At 38.6% G+C, this 22041-nt stretch overlaps 1 protein-coding gene across 5 annotated transcripts in view; it reads right to left on the bottom strand.

Moving 5' to 3' along the window:
* Window positions 1-13642: 13642 nt before the first annotated feature.
* The window catches only part of TOX (thymocyte selection associated high mobility group box), an 831700-nt gene continuing 823301 nt past the window's right edge, over window positions 13643-22041 (bottom strand). For 4 of the 5 annotated variants that reach the window (XM_044065480.1, XM_044065481.1, XM_044065483.1 and 1 more), the window contains 2 exons: window positions 21618-21778; window positions 13643-14768 (listed from right to left, as the gene is read on the bottom strand). In XM_044065480.1, the coding sequence (XP_043921415.1) occupies window positions 14732-14768; window positions 21618-21778 (198 nt within the window). In that variant the 3' untranslated portion in view covers window positions 13643-14731. The remainder of the gene's footprint in view (window positions 14769-21617; window positions 21779-22041) is intronic. The other variant, XM_044065484.1, reaches the window with a different exon arrangement.

Here is a 22041-nt window from a genome sequence, read left to right as displayed (position 1 = left end):
GAAATCTCTGGATCTGACCGACCGGCACTTGCGAACAGCTTCTGCTTCGGGCACCGCGCGGCAAGAAAGACTGAGAAAAATGGCGTCAGCTGATGCCTTTATACCCCAGCAGCTATGACGTCGGGTGAAGTGCGACATCAGCCGAGGCCAGACCCAGACTTTGGAATCCGGCCGACCGAAGGGCTGCCTGAGGCAGGACAACCCATTTGTTATGACTGCAGATGCATCCTTGAAGGACATCCACAAAAGGAATCACAGTCCCCCTAGTTACGTGGACCTCCTCTGCCTCTAGGGCGGCATCTACCTGAATTTCCACCCCCTCCCCTGCCTCTGGAGGGGGAATCACTTTGGGCATCCTGAAAAAACCTCTGCAACTTCCTGAACCACATTTTCCCACCCTTCTGGCCCTTGGGGTAAGGTCTAGAAGGCATGAAAAAACAGACTCCCATGGCAGACAGGGTTTTTCCTTCCTGCCTGCACCTAGTGAGAGTGTCCTTCACTTTGGTTCTGAACAATGATGAATCGTCAAAGGGGGCACTGGTGAACGTAGACTTGAAGGCCTCGGCAAAATTGCACAGGCGCATCCAGGAGTGTCTCCTAACAGACACTCCAGAACCCACTGCCCTACTTGCTCCATCGGCTGTGTATGACATCAGCCTCATGGAGGAGTTTGTAAGGGAATTTAGGGTAGACATCTCTGCATTGACCTTCTGTGCCATGGCATCAGAAATGTTACCCTGTAGAGAATCTCCTAGCTCTTTTAGGAGATCTCTCTGGTGCCTTGTAAAATGCATCAAGTAGTTCAACGACCACAGTGTAAAGACCGCTGAGGTAAACACATGCTTCCCATAACTGTTCATAGCCTGGGACTCCATGTTAGGCATATGGATGGTAGACGAAGTTTCAGTAAGTTCCTTCTTGGTGGCTGCTGCCACCACTATGGCATCTACTGGAACACCTTTTGTTAGATATTCCTTGTCAGTGGGGGAGGACAAAAACATATTGGGTCTCCTAGGGACCGGTTCCACAGTGTCAGGAGTTTCCCACACTTTTCGACAGACAAGATCTAGTAGCTCATCGAAAGGGGGAGAAACCCAAGAGGCAGAGGGTTGAGACCTGAAAGCCTTCAGGAAAAGTGACTCCTCATCAGAAGGGGATTTGGAGGGCCAGCCACCTCTTTGCTTCAAGATCTCAAGGATATCTGAAAAAGAGATATCTTCAGAAGATGACTTGAGGGACCCCTCTGACTCCTCGAGGTTGTTGTCCGACATGAGAGACTCATCCGGGGAGTCGAGGTGTTTTCTCTTAAACAATCTCTTTCTGGCCGGCTCCTCAAGCAAACACTCTGGGGAGACATCAGAAAGCTGGGGACCACTCATGAAGGTATACTGAGGCTTAGGGTCTCCGCTGCCCAGGGATAGAGGGTGACCTGAAACTGACACCGGTGCCAGAGTGGGCAGAGTATTGGGGACATAGGATGCAGCTGATGCCTTGGCCAGCATGCTCCTCATAACCTTGAGGGCTGATCCCCCTTGATCCGAAGGCAGACTAACTGTTGAAGATACAGTAGTAGCCCTCGGCGCTGAGGAGATGCAGTCCGAAGCAGATTTCTGGTCCAAACTCACTCGAGCCAAAGCACCGAGAGGAAGGCTTGGAACCAATGAAGATCGATCTGAGCCCTCCCCCTTGGGTCTGTCCGGGGAACCATGGACCCTCGACCCCGGGGACGGAGCCGACAGGGTTGGAGTGGAAATCGGAACTGAGAGGTCAGGTGAGGCTACTGGAAACAACCTAACAGCACCCGATGGAACCGACAACTCTGGCTCTGAAGGCTGAGAAAGGCTCGGAAGAGGAGCAACAAAGGATGAAGAGGCCATAGGCTCCAGAGCCGACTGGGTCGGAGCCGAAATCAATTTGGCCAACACCAATGACTGAAGCAGTTTCTTCACCACTCTATCAACGTCCTCATCGGAAAGGGTCCTGGAGGACCTGGAGGATATAGTTGGAGATCTGGATCTCCCTATGGAAGGAACTTGCATGAAGGAGAAACCGGTCAAATAACTGGAGACCAGCTCCGAACCAATATATCCGTGACTGGCTCCGAAACGCTGGGAGCTGGTACGGACATAGTCAAGACACTACCTTCTGTCGGAACCAAGGGCAATGGAATCGAAGAAGGAGAAGCTGTTCTAGCAACTTTCTCTGGCGGCTCCAAAGAAACAGATGGAGCCGGAGAGAGCTTCTTAGAAGTCTTTTTGTCCTTTTTAGCTGGAGAGGATAAGGCACTGGAAGACTTAGCCAAGTCTTCCTTGAAGGAGTGTTTAAGTAGTCCTTTCAAAATGAGTTGTTCTTCCTCTCCTGTAGTACACGGGGACTGAAGGAATGACAAAACAAGCAGGACTTGTAGAGGTGAATAGCCTCCAAGCAGTACATACACACAGAGTGCCCATCAGTCAAAGACATTTTATTGTTGCATTCAATACACTTTTTAAAACCCGAAGGCCTGTGTTCCTTAGAATCCTTGGACATACTGAATAAAGGAGAACACACACAGGTACAAAGCAATATGCACACACACTGGACCCAACTAAACCCTGCACAGGAGACTAGAGCCTCTAACTAAAAACGGCCTAGTAACCGTCTGGAAAAGGACTACAGGGAGGACTAGGTCCTCTAACTTAAATGGGCCTAGTATGGGGAAACAAAGGCAGGATAGCACCACTAGCCAGACATGACAACACTAATAGCTAACAGAATGGAACACCAAACCAAAGACCACACGGAAACAATTGGGAGGACTAGGTCCTCTAACTGAAACGGGCCTAGCCCATGGGAAGAAAGGAAACTAACGGGATACCAAAACGGCCAACAAAAAGGTCACAAAAGCAGCAAGAGAAGCAAAACAAAGGCAGTATAACACCACTACCACACACACAGAGCTATGAAAATAGCTTTTTTGAGCCTACTACTAGAGACAAATAAGTTAGTTTGTCTGCCTCCACTCTGAAATAGTCAGACACCACAGTAACCAATAAAAATCCATTCCACTGAGTCCTGGATAGTATTCCTTCACCTAATTACTAGCCATCTTCCCCTCATCCAATAAGAAAACCTCAGCAATAGACTACCTTCCTTTATATGGTAAAAACAAAAGAGTCTGCACTTTAAATTCTTTAAGATTTGCAGCTTATCATTATGTAGATTACTAAAAGTCATTATCAATAAATTGGCATGTTCAGCATTGATTCAAAGCTCATGGAGAATTGCTGCCACAATGGCACTCAACAAAGCTGACTGCAGCTGTGAGAGGTACACAACTGCACCTCTGACACAGAGAAGTACAAACCAATCTCCCTCCTGCCCCCACCTCTAAAAATGAGACTGTAATTCCCCTCTAATTTTAAACCCATTCAATACTGAAGGACTGTTTCATAATTAGAAGCATGGGCTCAGGGCCAGTCATCATTCATCATCTTCTTCATCCTCACCAGTGTAATTTATTGCAATGCTGATCAAAGCATGGTTATATGTACTGTTTCTACGTAACTAATAAAAGCATTTAGTTTAGTCCTACACTATCTTCACCTGAAAAACAAGAAAACACCAGTTTGGGAAAGGAATGTGATATAAAAGAACTTGAGCAAGAGGGAGTTTGTGAATATTTGGGAATTGAAAGATCAACAGTGAAAGATCAACAAATGCGAATAAAACTTAGGAATATTTTAGAAGACTAAAATTAATGCTGAAAACACAGACATCTAGGAACAAAGTCCGAGCTATAAACCAATTTGTTCTTCATGTCCTAACTTACAGTTTTGGAGTGACTGACTGGCCCCAAAAGGTGTTGGACCAGTTGGACAGGAAAACAAGAAGGATGCTTCATGCTTTTCAAATGATTTATAATATCAGTGTATACCAAGACTATATGTTCCCCATTCTGAAGGAGGTATGGGCCTCCACAAACCTAATTACATGTATAGATCTGCAACTGTAGGACTGCATACATATCTGCTGACCCTCAGGACCAAAACATAGCGAAAGTTTTAAAACATGAAGAGAATAAGTCTAAGATGATTTCCCTGCTTAGTTTAACGAAGCACATCAGTGACAATTGGGAATGGAAATCAAATCAGAAGTAGATAAAAATCAGGCAGCAACTGCAAGTGCCAAAAAAACAAAAGAAAGAAAATAAGGTGGAGGATCAGATGAGAAGGCAGGATATGTAGAAAATGCGCAAATATAGTTGCAAATATAGAAAACTCTTGGAACAACCTCAAGTTGATCAGGATCAAATGCAGGATTGGTTAAGGAGAGGTGAATTTGAACCAAAAGACAAAAGGTTAATATTGACGGCCCAGAATAGTGGACTACATACATGTTGGTTTACAAAGTCCATGTAGGTTTTGTAAAACAGAACTGGAAACAGTTGCACATGTTGTTGCTGGTTGTCATGTACTAATGGCAGAAGGACTGTATTCTGAAAGGCATAACAATGTGGTAAGACTGTTGCATTAGGGGTTGTGCAAACATTATAATACTGAAGTAGCTGAAAAACACTGGAAACATTAGTCACAATACTGAAGTAGCTGAAAAAACCTGGAAACATTAGTCACAAAGCATTACAGGAAATGATAAAGTTTATATCAAATGGGATCACTCATTACCAACAGTTCAAAAACTAGATGCGAAAAAAACAGATACAGTAGTCCATGAAAAAAAGACAAAAGTAGCCTTGATCATTAAAATTGCCACAACCAGTGACTACAGTGTCTTACGTACAGAGAGACACAAAGTCGTAAAATACCTAGATTTGCAGGCAGATATGAGGGATTTAATTTGGAAGAAGGATACCTAAATGGTTGCAATAGTTGTAGAAGTGACAGGTCTTATAAAAAAGAATTTACAATCATACTTAGACATGTTACCGATACATGTCAATACTGTGCACATTGTGGGTACTGAGAAGAACACTTCTGGCTAACATTTAAAATTGAAACAACACTAATTTCACAAAACTTAATCATACTTTGAGTTACAAATGGGTTCCATTTAACCTTGGTGCTAGCTGATTGTCACAGTTGAAGTGACACCATGACCCCATGTGCAAAATTGGAAAATTGATTGTGGATGGATGGATGGATTAGAGACCCACAAGACATGGAGAAATTTAAAAGAGAAAAATAGAACAAAGTTTGCATTCATACTACGTTCAATGGTTGAGGATATACTTTCATAAAGTATTAAAAGAGATAGTCTCTCAAATTGCTTTCATTATATCTTTCAAGGTAACTACTGTCTGAAGGTTGAAAAAGATAAACAGCAATAGTCAAAGCTTCAACCTAAGGAGAATACAAAATAAACATTTTTAGAAATACAGTAACATACTAAGCAATTGATCACAGAACCATAAGATGCCTAGTCATATTCACCTTTAAAAAACACCCTTACAAGTAAATTCCTCCTTTTTTAAGCACCTAACAGTGCTGCCCTCCCAATCTGAACAGGGCTGTACAAGATAACCCTATTGTAAATCTGTGTATACCTATCCAGTCATTGAGACTAGCCTCAAAGTTAGCCAAAAAGTATTTTGTTTTGTAGCAGTAACTTATTCCACAGGCAAGAAATACCTTGAGTTAGGAACCTATCTCACTAGAAAGTCTTGTTTATTTGTTGATGTACATGTAGGTCTTTAGTGTGGGTATTTGAAGAGCCACTGGTTTTGCAAGGAAACCATGGGATCATAGGAACATAGGTGATTACTAGGCTATCAACCCGGAGGCCATTTTAAGCCTAGTGGTTTCAACCCAATGTAATACAATAGAAGTGCTAGTCAATACCAAACATTGCATTTAGTAATGACTGCCATGCCCAGTAGGGTTGTGGATGCTATCCCCAGTAAGAGTTTATGGTGCTCCATCCACTTGTCCAGGTTCCTCTTGAACAGTGTCATAGTGGCACTCTATTTCACATGAATTAGTAGCTTGTTCCAAAGATGTTGTAGTCACTGGGAGATAAATCTGTCCCTCTAGCATGTTCTATTTAAGTTGCAGGCCACATTTAAGTCCCTGGAATGGGAGATCGAACAGGACTGGGTCTTCCAAGGCTTGAAAAATAAGACTTAAGCCACCTTGCAGCAACCCGCAAGCTACTGATAATGAGAGTCATGCTCATCTGGGGTATTTGAAAGATTTATGATATTTAATTTTCTTGGTTAGAAATCTTTGGGGACTTTCCAATTGAATGGTATGCTTGTATTTGTACATACCAAAAGGGGGATTCTATGCAGTGATGAGTCTGATAATGGTAGGATGACCTCTTTGGATCTTGAAGCTATTCCCTTGGAAATTAACTGGGCCAGATAGAAGGATTTCCTGATTATGGTGGAAACATGACGATTGAATGACAGAGAGTCATCCGCATATGTACATGGGTTTCTTATGACTGTATCTGTCTGAAATAACATAAAATATGGGAGAAACTTTTCTGGCAAATACTTTTATACTGCACTTTTTTACATTTAGTTTGAGACCGTTTTTGATACACCATGATATGTGCATATGTTAGTCTTTGCTGGAGCTGTTCTGTATCAGTGAATGATTACAATACAGAGCCCAGTTAGCAGTCATTAGCAATGTTGGTCAACCATCTTTCTGGGATATTGGCCTAGATGTCTGCAAAATAAATGTCAGATAATTAAGGGATTCAAAGTGATCCCTGTGGCACCCTACTAGTTGCAATTTTACATTCAGAGAGGGAAACAACAACTTTCACAACTTGGGATCTGTTTAATAGCCAATTTGCAAACCAGTGGACAATGTAGGAGGTCTACATTAATCTTGTCTAATTTTTGAATAATACCAGCACGTGAGATAATGTCAGAAGCATTGGCCCAGTTGAGATAAGCAGTGTGCACAGAATGACCACTGTCTACTCCCTCTGTAACCTTTTCAAAGAAGCTTTCTAGACTCAGGAGACAGGATATGCCCTTCACAAAACCACACTGATTGGAAACTACATTAGTTTAATTGCTAAAGTCTACATAAATGAGTTTTGCTATGATACATTACATGGCTTTACATAAGGCTGGTGATGCATATGGATCTATAATAACCCTGGTCTGTAGACGGGTCATCTTTATATGGGGGGGGGTCATAGTGGCTGTTCTTCAGACATCAAGAACAAACCCTGTAGATAGGCTGAGGTTGAGAAATTTAAGCAGAGGCTCAGTGTTGCACTAATGACAATGCAGCTTGCTAAATTGTATGGTCCATGAAAGTATTATTTTTAGCCCGTGGTAAAGATTTTAAGAATGTTCCAAGGTGATTTCAGGGGAAAATAAATTTTCAGGGATATTGAAAACAATGTGCATGAGAGGGGTAAAGTCAGCAATAAATTAGTCTGCTAAAATAGTAATTATACCATGACCCCCCATTAATATTCCAAAACGTGCACGCTGATTGGCCAGCGTGCACGTTGTAAATCGACTTATACTAATGGAAAAAGGTCCGGTCGCCTGGACATTTTCCATTAGCATATGTCTCTTTTAAAACACTGTCTCGCTATGTTAAAAGAGTTTAACTTAGCGACACAGGTTTAAAAAAAGCAACGGAGATCTCCCTTGCTTTTTTTAAAGCTGTCTCGCTATGTTAAACTCCTTTAACATAGCGACACAGTGTAAAAAACGGAGATCTTGCTTTCTCCGTTGCTTTTTAAACCTGTCTGCTATGTTAAATGGGTTTAACATAGAGACAGTTTAAAATAAGCAACAGAGATCTCCGTTGCTTATTTTAAAGCTGTCTCGCTATGTTAAACCCATTTAACATAGCAGACAGGTTTAAAAAGCAATGGAGAAAGCAAGATCTCCATTGCTTTTTACTGTTTCGCTATGTTAAAGGGGTTTAACATAGCGAGACAGCTTTAAAATAATCAACGGACATCTCCGTTGCTTATTTTAAAGCTGTCTCGCTATGTTAAACCCATTTAACATAGCAAAACAGTAAAACGCGACGGAGATCTTGCTTTCTCCGTTGCTTATGGCCACAGCTCTGATGTACGCGAGGCATGCACAGTACATCAGAACTGCCGTGGATACCAGACAGCTGCGGAAGGGCAGCAAAGAGGCATTATACAATGCCATTATTTAAGAAAAGTAATTATTTCTTTTCTTAAATAATGTCATAGTATAATAGCAATAACCCACTTCTGGGTGTGGGTAATGCGGGATTTACCCACGGTTGTCTTTGTTTGGTCCCTCGGGCTTCGCCCTCAGGACCAAACCATGCCAACCATGGGTAAATCCTGCATTACCCACACCCAGGCATGGGTTATTGCTATATTATATCCTAAGGTTCAGAATGGGTGATATTTTTATTAATGAGCTCAGTGCATTGTTGGAGATTATTCCTTAATTTCCTGATATACCTGCAGAAAGATTTGTAATTTCCTCTGAAATCTGTAGCAACTTTAATTTCATACTCTGCTTTACATTTTCTAATACATTTTTTTAAATTCCTGGTTGTCATGTTTCGGTGTAGTCTTGAGGTAGGGAGATGAGAATTTCTTGCAAATTTTCATTTTTTCCTTCTTTTGTTTTACAGTCAATTAATTAGGGAGTTCCACCATACATATTTACTGGTGAATTTACCATTATAGTTATGGTAGATTTGTACAAACCTTTCTATCCAACTGTTCAGTTGCTGGTAAATGTTAGAGGTGAATGTGGAATCACTCTCTGCTGGAATCAATTGCAAGGAATTGTTGGGAATGTTGCATTGGTCTTCTACAAGCTGAAGTAGATTTGCCTAGAAGGAGTCCACAAAGATGGTCTGCTTTGGTGGTGGGTTGTTACCACTAGGCATAACAGAGAAGATGACTGATTTGTGGTCAGATTTAGTCAAGGATGAGAACATCAGAGGGGAGGTGCAGCCAAGGGTTAGGTTGTTTTGGACAAGGTCAAGGATATTAGAGCCTCTACTGGGTAGTTTTACAGTTTGTTCCAGTAAGCTAATATTAATGAAGATTAGGAAATGCTGAGTATAACTATTTTTAGAGGTGTAAGTGTACCAAAATATAATCATCAGGGAGTGTTGAGATACAGGGGGCTTGCAGAAAAATTGTTTTCCATTGAATTTTTCTGATTTAAAGTATTGTGTATTTCAATCTTATTATTTTAAACAGTTTTTAGTATGTGACAGGTGTTTAAAGTTGTGATATTTTGAACATCTGTTATACACTCATATCATTTACAATATTTATTTTACTGAAATTATTATGTTTCGTTTTATTTGCTAGCAGTGTCTTTGATAGCAACACAGCTCTGTAGTCAGAAATATAATCATCTGGTAAAATCACTTAATACATTTGATAATGAGCATTCAGGAAGAAATGATCAATCTCTGTCATCTTAACCACCATTTATATATATATCTTCTCACATCTACATCTCCCATTTCATCTTGTTTCAATATCTCCCTTAAATAATGTATATGTATCGACTCTCTTTTCCTATTTCCACTATCCAAATGAATACTGATGTCCCTCATCCAGCACATAAAATCAGACATTTACAGGTCATTAAATGACGATTATTTTTTCTTAAATAACTTCTAGCTTTCTCCCTTAATAGACCATAAGTAATACACAACCTTATGTACTTTCTCAATTCAAAAATCATGCAGTAAAGCTCTCCTTTCTCCAATATTCACTGCAACTAATATCCTAATTATGTAGTCTGGCTAAAACAAAAACTTGTGCTGTGAGGTTATGTGCATTTAAAAGTTTTAGCAGCAGGATATAAATTAAATCCTTCTGGCTAGAAGAATACCATCTTGGAACTCAACCAATGAAATGAATGCACATGTCAATACCACATCTGATTTCACCAGAAACAATTGAAAATGAGCTATACCAAAGCTAAAATCATGCCATTTGTCATCTTTCCATACAGCTTCAGTTCTTTGGCTTTTTAAAGCATTGATACATGTAATGGTTGGTGAAATATTAAACTGGTATCAAACAAACCTAATTGTTAAAAGAAGGTGCCTTGTAGTCCCACTTTTAAAACTGTTAATACACAGATGCAAAATGTTCAATACATTTTATGTACAATTCCTTTCCATTCTTCTTCATTTTCTCTTTCTTTTTTATTTACTTCACTTAATCTCCTATTGAAGCATCTTCTCCTAAAGATACATTTTCCTCCAGTTTTCACTTCTGAGATGATACACAGAAATATTTTCTAAAGGTATGCTTCCTTCCATCTTTTCCTCACTTTAGTAAAATCTCTGCAATGTGGAAGCCCTCAGACTAAAATACAAAACTGCTGCCTAAACTATCCTTCCCTTCATTAGATTGTTCCACTTACTCTTCTGAATCAAGATGTTCTAGCTCAACACCTACTCTTTATGAGTCACCTTTTGTTTTTATGCCAGGCACTGCACCTAGAAATGACCAGGATTACAACTGTAGCATTTTCTATTGTAAGGCATCTCAGTATGCCCTGTTTGTTCCCACAAATATCACATTGTGTCTTAAAACAACCAATAGGCAAACCTTCTTATTTTCCAACAAAAATAACATGTTTTGGCTGTCTGGGCTAAGGTAAAATCTTTCTACAAGATTTCACATAAACAACAATAGGCAAAAAAGCAACCTGACCTATTTCCATCTTAAAGTCTGTAAATACTGCCTTTCAGTCTAACCTCCTAATTGGTCTTTAGTTTTTCAAATCAATTAAATCTACACAATGTTGTTTTAATTCATTTTAATGACATGATCTAGCAGTTCTGAACTGAAAAAAATCATCTTATTCTCATAGTTACAAAATTCTGTAGAATAAGGACTGCATATGATTTTCTGATTAAATTCCTAAACAATGTTTAAATTATCTGATATAGTCTCAATAGTAACCTCTTACTGTTCACCTTTACCAGTGTGGATGACAGCTCTTTAGTGATGAATTGTCACTTACTATGCTTTAAGAATTTTATTGAGGAATAGAAGTCTGTTTTATCGATCCAGCATTTTGCATTTAAACTGAAAAAAAATGAAGCACTTATTCTTTTCATCTCTGGCTACTTCTGTGTAAGCTCATTTGTGGTGTTCTGATGTCATTTCTGCCCTGTATATTTTACACATTCCCAGAAATGTTATATCAATCATGTTGGCTCAGTCAGTCAGTCACTCATTAGTCACTGAAGTAGAAAATGCACATTTGTGGAAATGAACAGGTTGTCCTTCTCTTTCAGGCAAGCATTTGGTTCCTACATCACATAGTCCTCAAAAGTGGCTTATAATGTCTCATTGCAACACCGTGAGGGTTCTGGATAACCAGAAACACTTCTGGCAAACTATACCATTCCAAACTCAGTAATTACCATCATATCCTGTCACCACCATAGTAAAAGTATTCTGTCACCACCATAGTAACTGTATCCTGTCACCACCATAGTAACAGTATCCTGGTGCTGTTTCTTCAACATTGGCTGAAATCCTTCACTGTCACTCACAGACTGAGACTCCTCTGTATCTTTCAGGAATTACAGGTGAAAAAAACAACAGTGCTCTGAGCAAAGTTTAGACAGTAGGAATGACACCTTGGGTCTCCTCTGAAAATAGCCCATACCTATGTGAGCTAACCATGTGTGTGACAGTAACAATGTGGACCTGAATCTTAATAAGACCAAAGAAACAATTATGGACTTTAGGAGAAAGGCAACAGTTCACCAACCACTCACTATCAAAGGAGAGGTAGTACAAAAAAGTCAAAACAACCAAGTTCCTGGGCCTTCATATCTCAGATGACCTCTGCTAGACTACTAATACCAACCAAGTAGTCAAGAAGATTCAACAGATGCTTCATCTCCTGAGAAAGCTCATTAAGGCCAGGCTCCCACTGTCTGCTCTTACCACTTTTTACAGGGGAGCTATCGACAGCATCCTCACTAGCAACGTAATAGCATGGTCAACAACTGCACAGTTGCTGAGAAGACGAAATTACAGAGGGTGGTGAGGGTGGCTGAGAAAATCTTGGACACAAACCTCCCTTCTATTCAGGAGCTTTTCTTTACAACAGCAAGGAAGAGAACATACAAAATACTAGCTGATCCGACCCATCTAGCCAACAACTGGTTCTCACGACTTGAGTCTGGAAGGAGGTACCACAGCTTCTGCTGTAGGACTAACAGATTTAAGAACAGTTTGTATCCTACAGCTATGAGACTTAATAACTTGGACACCAGCCATAATACTTGATATACTGAAGCCTGTTTTTTCATTTAATTTTGCTGCTCTGAGCTACTAGCATCATTATTACTATTATGCAATATGAAGGCTATATTGAGTCATGTCTAAGGTTAACAAGTGCAATACATTAAACTAGACAGATATTTACTAGTCTCTAGTTGTTCTCTACATTAAAGGTGAAGGGGTTTGGTGGTGGGTATTTATTTATTATTTATCATTGGACAAATGGAAATGAGTGCGTGCATGTGTGTGCCTTCTATGGAAGGTTGGGTGGTAGGCTGGCAACTCAACACCGTAAAACTCCGCTGCCAATCATGAGCGGACAGGTGATCCACAGTGGCGACCCCTAACCGGGAAAAGCCGAAAGAAGAAGATGAAGAAGAGTGGATAATGGGCATTGAGTGTGTTTATATAATGTGAACTACCTCTTGCATTTCATGCGTGTTTTTATTTTATTTATTATGTTATCTTTGATACTGCTGCATCTATGTTATTTGCACTGCATTTCCCTCATGAGCTGACATTTGTAATTTTGTTTAGGCTGCACTTGTGTAGTCCTAAATGACAATAAAGTTTCTTTGAATTTTCTTTGAATCTTGAAACTTTGAATCTAACTCAGCCAGTAAAATAAATAAATAAATAATATTGTAGAGCAGGTAAGTTCCTTAGCTGTTCATCTTTAATTCTGAATACCCAGCATACTCTATCTTCAGCTTGCACTACAATCCATGTACACTTCACATTCTGTTCCAAAGTAACATCTCTTTTTTAACAAAATCAGCTTTGTGTTCATAAAATACTGCTTTCAGTCCTTACAACAGAGCATTGAACTCAGATACTCTGAGTCCCAAACTTAACACTCTAGCTCATTTATTTAAGCCTACCTCAAGCTCAGTGTTCAGTTCTCTTGCTCTCCTACATAAAAAAGATCACCTTGCCTGGATCTAAGGAGTGTCATTACTTGAAACCAGGAGGAGCCCCTGCTGGAACTGTTATGTTTAAATAAATATAGAGCACAGCATTATCATTATTTTGATGACTGATGTGTCTTACATTATATGGTTGTTCATTTTCTGGATACTTGGTTGATTCAAGGATAAAATGTCCTTTGTCTTTTTGGTTATAAGCTTACATGAAACTGAGATTACCCAACTCTTTAAATACTTCTGTAATAACTTACATGTAAAAGCAAGGATAAATAGAAAAGCCAGATACATAAGTATCTTTCATAATATCTGTATAACTGCACACCAGGACTTAAATGTGAAAATAAACTAGATAAACATATAAAGTAATGCTAATTTTGAATTGATAATTAGTAGGCTTATGACAGTTTACTCTCTATTTCTGTATGACTACAAACTAGAATCATGTGGAATAAAAATACTGACCACCAGTGTATTTTCTGCATTAAAAGTGCAGATTCTGATTTTATTTATAACACAATGAAAACAAAATAATGAAGTAAATTCACACAGGTGTGAATTATCTTAACAAAATGTATCTTAAAGAGACATCTTTAAAATACTTAAGGTTTTACTTACAAACACCTATATTTATTATTTCATAAATAGGCGGCAACAGTTTCCATAAAAAATGATTAAATACAGACACAGTAGGAAGAAACAATAACAGGTAGCCATATGTCCAGGTTATAATTTAGCTGTTCCCAATCTGTTTCTGCATCTAAAAACACAAAGTAAGCATTTGGCAGTTTTATACATAAAAGGTTTTAAATGACATTTACTAACCATTACACAGTACAAAAGAACAAATATTTTATGCAGTATAAAATAAATGTGTTTCATCTTTACTCTCCATAACTTATATTTTTGTCAGTTAAGACACCGGAGCAATGATATACTTTAATATCAACTGGGATTCATCTGTGAGACATTTTGAAAATATAGAACTATTAAACAGTATTCATAAAAATGAAGTAAAAATATGAATGCTTTCCAATTTGACCCCTTTTACAACATTATTTGACTGGACTTAACCAATCTTGAGATTACAATTTAGCTACAAAAGAATTCACATTTTATACTCTATTGATGCTATTTACAAACTTGCTATGAATGCTACATCAAGCCATTTAAAAAGTCTTTAGTAGTTCCATACAAACACCCATTATGAAAACCAGTGGAAAGGGTAGGGACTTATCCCTAACCATCTACAGTTACTAAGGCAGTTCACTAGCGCAGCATTTCACAGCAAAAACCAACAGAAAATGAATGGCCCAATTTCCTCCAGGAAGTAGGAAAGAAGAAAAAATGTTTATTAAGACCCTTTGAAAGAAAGAAGTAAAACTATACATTTTTTCAGTGGGTGTGATAGCACAAGCTTGTGTAGAGGATTTTAAGTCCTAAGTGCTTAGCAACTTGTTTTTTTTTTTCTAATAAGACGCAGAACTGCCTTGACTGCATAAAGCAATCCAATTTAAGTCTTCCCTTTGATCTTCAGAGGAAAGGAGAGTATGTCATCTTCTTCAGGTAAGAAAAAGGGGTTTGTCCCTCTGCATTCCACTAAATAAAGGTAAACAAAAAAGAAGCACGTTAACACATCATTTGTAGAACTAAAACTCAGAGGTCTATTCTATACTGTCAAACGGAATTTGTATGGTAAGCATACATATGTCATTAGCTATTCCTCACAAATATAACTTCCATATCACAGACAAAATTACATGCACACTCAAAGACAGCCTCTTTAGCTCTATGGAATTGTATTGTTCTAAGAACCAACTTGTGGAATCATTACTTTTTATAGAATGCATTACTACAAATACAAAATCAAGTTTTTTTTTTTTTTTTTGTCATTAATCGGACATCTTGTACACATGTATCTCATTGACTTCTACCAAGCTTTACCTCCATTTAATTACCCTTTGTCATCATGAATTTGGTCAAGTCAATCAGCCACTTGCTCCCTTTGGCATGTATCTAACCACACTTGCAACAGCCGGAATACCCACAAAGGTTTCTCACCAGGAGAATTCAGGACATGAATACCTTGTTCTACACTGATTGCCAACATGCTCTGTCCCTGTATTCAGCCTCCTACAGGTTGCTGACAGGGGATCTCCTATCTTACAAGGCTTCCTCAGACCCAGCCTTGGTGGATCTGTTGCACATGCACAAAACAAACAGCGCCATAAACACTAGATTCAGGGATCTGAACTTCACTTGTGACATAAAGAGAATGTGCTGGAGAGACAGATGTGTGTCCCAAATGATCCCAGCACTATGGAATAAGCTCCCTATCCATGTAAAACAGAGTTCATCCCTGACTGTATTCAAATGAAACCTTGACAATTGTATGGGAAATTGTAACTTTATGCTTTAGCCCTTTATGAAAGTAGGCACTTGGCTGCATTTAAAAATGCTCAGATAAAATAGGACTGCTAAAAGTAAACAATGTGATAACATGCATGATGTCTGTGTTAGCTTTGGGAGAGGTGTCTTGAATGGAAATAGAAAAACAGAAAAACAGTGAAGGAAGAGCTCCATCTTTTAAGTAGGTCTGGTCATATACGTCCACAAAAGTATTGCAACTAGTACATTACCGTCATCTTCTGTCCACTCACAAGACACATAATAATACAGTAACACTGATTAGACTGCTTTAAAAATAGCTGCATTAATAGTTCAACTGTATTCATCACAGCTAATTTTAACTGCTGATGGAATTCACAAAAAATCAATTATTATGTTTCCTCAATGGCCACTAGAAATGCTATATTAAAGTACCAACTTGAATAAGCAATGCTATTTCTATTCTGCACAGTAATTCAGTTAGCCATAGACACTTTTAAATAAATAGGCTACAAAATGATATGCAAGTGCTATTGGCAAAATATGCACTTTAGTCATGGCTAAGGCTAATTCATTTGATAGTGTAGTGTCACTGGGAACTAAGTCATTACTGAAACTTTACAAAATTCTATAAAATGACATGTTATATTTCACTAGACTGACAGATATTTAGCAGTAGTGCATTCAAGTTTTCTCAAAGCCTGTAACAATCTTCCAACAAATATTAAATTAACTCTAACTTTCTCTCATTTATATATGTACTGAAAGAATTCTTAAGCAAAGCATGGATCTGTTCCTGCTCTAAGCCCACTTAGTTCTACATCCCTCTGCCTTGGCTACTTTTTACAACAGTCTTTTACAACAACTTCATGCCTCTGACTACTTCCTCAACAACCTCTGCCCCTCAGCATGCTTTCACTGCATTCTCTCCCACCTACTTCTGTTTTTATTTATGCGTACATGTTGACTGAACCTCTGTTAACCCCTCATATGTGTCCTCTCCTCCGACATCTGCTACTCTTGTTGCACACACCGATTCCCTTCTTCATGCTATTGTCTGTTCCTGTGCTTCCCCTCGTGCTGTCTGCCCTCCCTTTTTCCTGTTCAGGTAGGTAACCAGTATTGTAGTGCATTTCCTACTTTTGTTGCTTTAGTGAATGTCTTGGCAGGTCTCTTCTAGTGCAATTTTTTTGACATTTGTATTTTATTTGTATAAGAATTCTATTGTAAAGTATTACTAATTACCATGTAACTTGGAGCTTTTCTCCATGGGCCTCTGCTGAAAATGGGATGCTAGGATCCCAGTCAGACTTTCCCAGTACGAAAAAGTCAAATAAATAAAAATTTTGGGAATACACAATCCCTTTGTAATAGGTTTATCTATCAGACTGGGAGATATTACACAAATGCCTGAGATACAGAGTTTATCACAGTTAGTATGTATATGTATGTGTGTGGGTTTGTGTGTGTGTGTGTGTGTGTGTGTGTGTGTGTGTGTGTGTGTGTGTGTGTGTGTGTGTGTGTGTGTGTGTGTGTGTGTGTGTGTGTGTGCATGTGTGTTTGTATGTGGGGGGGTGGTCAAGCAGCTAAAACCTTGATGGCAGAGTTCATGGCACATCATAAAGTAGTGAGGCCTACTCAACAGACTTACCTTTAGACGTGTTGTTCTAGAATCTTGGTACATACATTTGTTCATACACATACAGATATAGTTTCTGTTATTATAAATCAACTTTTACTTACGTGCTTACACCTAAATACTTTGCAAAGTAGCTTGATCAGTGCAGACAATTATATGAGGAATAAAAATGCAGCAGAAAATGTGTTTTTTCAATGACCAGAAAGATAATCAATATAAATAAGAAATTATTCAAATTAACAGACTGTAAGCACATATAAAAAGTACTATAACATTGAAACATCACAGAAATAACGTATCCTGACCAGTTCTGGCACAAACTCATTAAAAGAAGCATCAAAGAAAACTCCATACTCCATAGAATACAAATCCCATATCCTGATCTTTTGCACCAAGTAGACAGGGTAGTATTTATAAACATTGATGCAAGTGGAAGAGAGCTGGCATGCAGTAAATATGAGTACCAAACCAGGATATCCTCAGAAGGAATAGAGCACAATGGTGCAAGACCACACATGCCACTGTGTAAGCATAGCACTCCATGTATGTATTATGTATGTAAATCATCTCCCCCAAACTGTATGTAATTTAAAGAGCCAGCACCACTGAAACACTGTCTGATCTTGGCAGAGTATGCTATGGGACAGTACCTGCATCTTTCCCAATGGTGTTGTACTGAAGCACAGCAATTCCCCCTCACCTATGAGTCTACATTATGTCACCAAAATGCAGTTTCGGCGAACACCTACACATCGACACCTAATCAGCAAAGCAATTCACTGAATTTAATCAGGGCAAGGAAATACTTGCCCACACCACAATGTACCAATATCTCCGTGGAATCAAACCCACTAAGTGGGGGCTTCACCCCTCCCACACACCCCTAACTATATATATCAACTCCGAGATCGGACTACAGTGGAGAAAAAGGGAAAGTTCTGTTGTTGGCCAACTATGACTTTGCCCTGATTTAATTCAGTGAACTGCTATGCTGATTAGGTGTCGACGTATAGGGACATAATATAGACCCTCACCTATGAGTATGCTGCTCAGAATACTGCAAGGGGAAAAGTACTAGTAAAGTAAAACAAAATCAGTAAATAAATAAAATGCTATTTCTTTTCCTAATCAGGAAGACTGTACCAGTGATGGAGTTCCCCAAGAGTGTAGGTATACTTGTTACCTCAAACTAACTTGTCCCATTCCAGACAGTGATGCTGGTAATCACCCATCAATGAGAGCTTGCACAGTACCAGATGTCCTCATTACCCTAATATTGTAATAACCTCTAACCCATCCTCATGCTTAAAGACTGTTATTTCATTATGAATCACAGTCAGGCATGATAGCAGACCACAGAACAACAGTGTATACCTCTGTAGTGTTGACTGCACTGTACCTAACTGATATATATCACTCTGCCACTTAGCTCTGTCACACTACACATAGCTGCCTGCCAGCCTGAGCAAAGGAGCACCTAGTAGATATAAAGGTGCTAAGCACTCCTATGTACCATTCAGTGAAACAGGAAGGCTGTTGTATGAGACTGCTTCCTACTATAATTCATGTCTATGAATTCCAGTGGTCCCCGCAGTGTACTGAACATAGTATGCACATTGCTGATATACACTTTTGCCCTATGTTAATGAACACCAGGAATAGTTCAGAAAGCGTTTAGTTTTCATTCCATTAAAGAAAAATCCAGCAAGAAGGAGTTAGTCTTGTGGCACCACAATAACCAGTATACTAATTGTTCATCTTTAATGGGAAACTGACTTTAATGCTGAAGCAGCCATAGTTTTCCCCCAGCCTTTATGCAGACTGTTCAAGTCAGAGGTAACATGCCAAGTCCAAATAAATGAACTTTTACAAGTCAGAATAAAATGCATTTGGTAGACTCCATCTAACAAGAAAATCAACCAGTTAAATAACGTCCCTAATAACATCTCTCAGTTAGGAAGATTCTATCACTTTGGTTAAAAAAAAAAAAAAGAAAATTTCAAAACCCACAAAACAGTTGGCAGGAAATAAGCCAAGTGGTAAAATTAAACACCAGCAAAAGCAGTGAGGGAGCAAATGACAGTGGACAAACCAGCTGCTACAAAATAATTTACAAAGCAGCACTTTGTGCTATAACTTAAACAAATGTAAAAGAAAAAAAGCAAATAAGTCAGATTAGAAACACAACAGAAAAGTCCTTAAATGTTATTGCTATGTCATTTTGATTCTCCAGTACTTGAAACACATCAGCTTATATTAAATCACAATAAACCATTCCCTCTAGTACATAGAAGGATCATTCCAACAGTACTTAAAGAAACACTGCTGTCAAGCAAACACACATTCACTATAATCTGAAGAGACACCAATAATTAAAAAAAATACTTCATCTACTCATTCTCCATGAAATCTTAGGCACGTAGAAAAAAAAATAAAACAGAAACAATTTAGCTGAAATGTATCAATCTAAAGTGGAAAAAACAAACGAGCCAAAATGCAGTCCAAAAATCACAGTTTGTGCAGACCATAAATTATTAATACACCTTTGAGTTTCTTAAGGGAAACCATCCTTAAACATACAATATGCATAATACACACACACACACACACACACACACACACACACACACACACACACACACACACACACACACACACACACACACTCAACACAACCTCAGCTAATGAACTAATCACGTTGAAAAAAACTGTTAAGGCATAATCCATTTTCTTTCTCTCTGTTTAAATGATCTTCTAGAATTCAACTGTACATTAAGAATTGTTTTATCGCTAAATAGTGAGCCAAATTATCTAATTGCTACATTTTCCTCTCAGAGTATCACTAGTTTAAGCATAGCATTTGGGTAGGGCTGTTACTGCCTTATGATATGTCACAAATATCGTCATCTACATTTTAAACAGATACTTAATATACATACTCGCTCTATCTCAGGCCTCTGTAAGACCTGATCTGAAATTTCAGTATCAAATGATTTCCTGGCACCTGAACCACAAACATCTGCATTACTAAGTATAGCAAAGAGTGAAAAACATGTGAAGGGGGTAACAGCCCCTTGCACATGCAAGAGAAGTCTCTGCCTACCTCCATGCTTTATTATTCTCATTATAAGGATGCTGCGTATCAGGGAAGGTGAAAATCCAAATTGCATCAGTCTTGGTTAACATGGGGTGATCTTTAAAAATAGAAATATAATTTTTTTCTAATGTGTAGGTGTCTACAGATCCACAATCAAAGAACTCATCTTTGACAGTTAGGAATATGCTCATCCAAGCATACAGGCTTTGCAGTGAAACTTTTTCCCTCATACTGTTGTGTTTTATAACGTATCTTTTAGTCAATAGAATAGAGAAAAAATGAACAGTTTGATAAAGAATTCATGTACACTTATGGCTACTAAACCAGTCTGCTTAGCATTAATAAACTATTACCTGAAAATGGGGCTTGTATATTTAGAAAGTACAAACAGATTGGAATGTAACAATTAGTTTAGTCCTATTAAATGTATTAATAGGACTAAACTCTTTAGTAAATCTAAATCCCTTAGAGCCACACGCTCAAGGGACTTGAACCTCAGCACAGAAATAAATAGAACTTGCTGGAGGGACAGGTTCATAACCCAGAGGCTCCCTTCGCTCTGGAATAGAATTCCAGTTCATGTGAGGCAGAGCACCTCACTGAATCTCTTCAAGAAGAATCTCGATAGGTGGATGGGGGATCATAGGTTTGTCCCAGGGATTACTCCCGTGTCACTATTAGACAGAGGCACAGTAAACTAAACCTTAAAAAGGGCACAGTATACTCAAATCAAGGGGTGGCGTAAGCCATACAGAATTGGGCTAGGCTTATAATTGCCTCAGGGCAGATAGCCTAGTATGAACCTATGAACCTATAATATATATATATATATATATATATATATATATATATATATATATATATATATTTATTTTGTTTTTTTTTTTTTGGGGGGGGGGCAGGTGGATCAGCATAGCATTTGTCCTTTCTAGTTTACTTATATTTGGACAGACCAATATGTGGAATATCCACAAAGACCAGAAGGATATAATTTGATATTCTGAGAAGTGGAGACACTTGACTACTTTTTTAAATGCATTCCATACTTTAACCAAGGTAGAAATCTAATTATACCTACTCACAAATTACTCTGAGCAAAGCCACTGTTTGGTAATATTGTAATTTAAATATTAGATATGCTTATCTTCCATGTTTTTCTAACCCCTATCAACTAAATTGGAACAACATCCTTGCTTCTCAAGGATTAATGTGCAAGCCCCCTGCAATCTCAGATATCCCACCTTCTAAGTACCTACAAATAGGCTGAAGCCCTACTCTGTATTACATATACACAGTTAAACAGAGTACTGCATTGATTACTTACTTATTACTGCAGTAATCATTATTCCAGTCCACAGTTTGTGCTGGAGGGTTCCGGCAGCCTGAATGTACATATTCCAATGCCTGGCTAACAACCTGAGCAGCTGTTGATGTTGGACTGATAATATTCTGGTACTGGAGAGACTCTGGCTGAAGAGAGTACCCCTACAAAAAATTAAGTCATGCAAATAATATTAGATATTGCTCACAAGCATCATTCCATAATAATAAATGGGAGACATCACAAACTTAGTCAAAACTGCCCACTCTATTATGTGTTCCTATTTTCAAACGTCACATTAATACTGAATGGTTAGGAAATTACTGATCATATGAAACTGTTGTAGTTTACTTCTAAGCCTAAAGTGTACTGTTAAACATATGCTGCCCCAGAAGTGGAAAAGAGAAGTCTAATAATGCTATTTGCT

The sequence above is a fragment of the Protopterus annectens genome, chromosome 3.part0 (assembly GCF_019279795.1).
Source record: "Protopterus annectens isolate FY-2018-M chromosome 3.part0, PAN1.0, whole genome shotgun sequence".
In the NCBI taxonomy this organism is placed as follows: domain Eukaryota; kingdom Metazoa; phylum Chordata; order Ceratodontiformes; family Protopteridae; genus Protopterus; species Protopterus annectens.
The sequence above is the reverse complement of the archived record's forward strand: the minus strand, read 5'-3'. Positions and strand labels throughout refer to the sequence as shown.